The 1162-nt window shown below is 43.5% G+C and overlaps 1 protein-coding gene across 1 annotated transcript in view; it reads left to right on the forward strand.

Annotated features, from left to right (window-relative positions):
* Positions 1–1162, forward strand: part of LOC109288141 (phospholipid scramblase 1-like) — a 33890-nt gene that overhangs the window by 17315 nt on the left and 15413 nt on the right. Inside the window, exon 6 of the mRNA XM_019503546.1 lies at positions 535–696. Within this exon, the coding sequence (XP_019359091.1) occupies positions 535–696 (162 nt within the window). The remainder of the gene's footprint in view (positions 1–534; positions 697–1162) is intronic.

Genomic DNA, 1162 nt, shown 5'->3' on the forward strand with positions numbered 1-1162 from the left:
TGGGACTGCTTGGGCTGAATGCTGCCAGGCTCTGGGTGACTGCTGGAGCTGTCCCAGCTTGGGGACAGCATGTGGTACCCTGCTGATCTGCGCTGCACACGCTGATGCAACAGCTGCCATGCGGGTACCAGGTGCGGGGGTGGCAATCCCTACTGCCCCCGTGCTGCATGGGGGGGTGCTCTGCCACGAGGCCCCCAGAGGCCCTGATCACCACTGCTGCAGCTGGTGAGTGCAGGGCTTCTTTTTTTCTTTTCTTATCTTTTTTTTTTTTTTTTTTTTAAGTACTGGGATGCAGGGGCCGGGTGGGGCAGCCATGCTGGGGGCTGGGAGAGCTGCCGTCACCTGTTCAATTCAGAAGAGATTCAGCCCAATTCAATGGTCGAATCTCCAAATCTAACCGAATCATTGTCCCTCCTAATTAGCCAAAGCCAAAGCAGAAACAAATACTTGCTGCTTTGCACAGGCGTAATACTTATACAAATGCTTGTCCTTTTTATTTTCTTCCCCCGTCCTCCCCCACCTTCTGTTTTGAAGCTTGAGGTTCAGGCTCCTCCAGGTACCCCAGTTGGCTACATTACCCAAGACTGGGACCCTTGTGTGCCTAAATTTACCATTCAAAATGAGAAAAGGATGGAAGTATTGAAAATCACTGGTCCATGCATTGTATGCAGCTGTTGTGAAGATATTAATTTTGAGGTATGTAGTAAAGTATTCATCTTTCTTCTATTTAAATTTATAGTTGTCATAACAATTCAGTGTCTGTAACTAGTTTCATTTTGAAAATGGTCAGATAATCTGTGGATTACATTGTACTGCAATTTATAATAATTTAATGTTTTTGATCCAATTGATTACACAAAAAGATCTTAAACACTAATCTTGGTATCGTAAATATCCAGGCTTTCAGGTTCATCAAAATAAAGTGACTTTTTGTAGATGGAATTATTTAGATGATAATTTAGCACTTCCGTCGTCTTCAAGTAAAGTTTTGTGCACTAGTTAGAATGCATATTGAATGTTTTGAAATTGTTACACAGGTCATCTGTCTTTTAATTCAATTGAAATAACTTAATGGTAAATTATATTGTCCCCGACGGGCCTTCGAGTATCTCTGCTAGGAGTCTGACTCTCCGTGTCGATGACCACCCTCTTCACCAGGCGT

Source organism: Gavialis gangeticus, unplaced genomic scaffold (assembly GCF_001723915.1).
Source record: "Gavialis gangeticus isolate Ggan-Ray unplaced genomic scaffold, GavGan_comp1, whole genome shotgun sequence".
NCBI classification, from domain to species: Eukaryota; Metazoa; Chordata; order Crocodylia; family Gavialidae; genus Gavialis; species Gavialis gangeticus.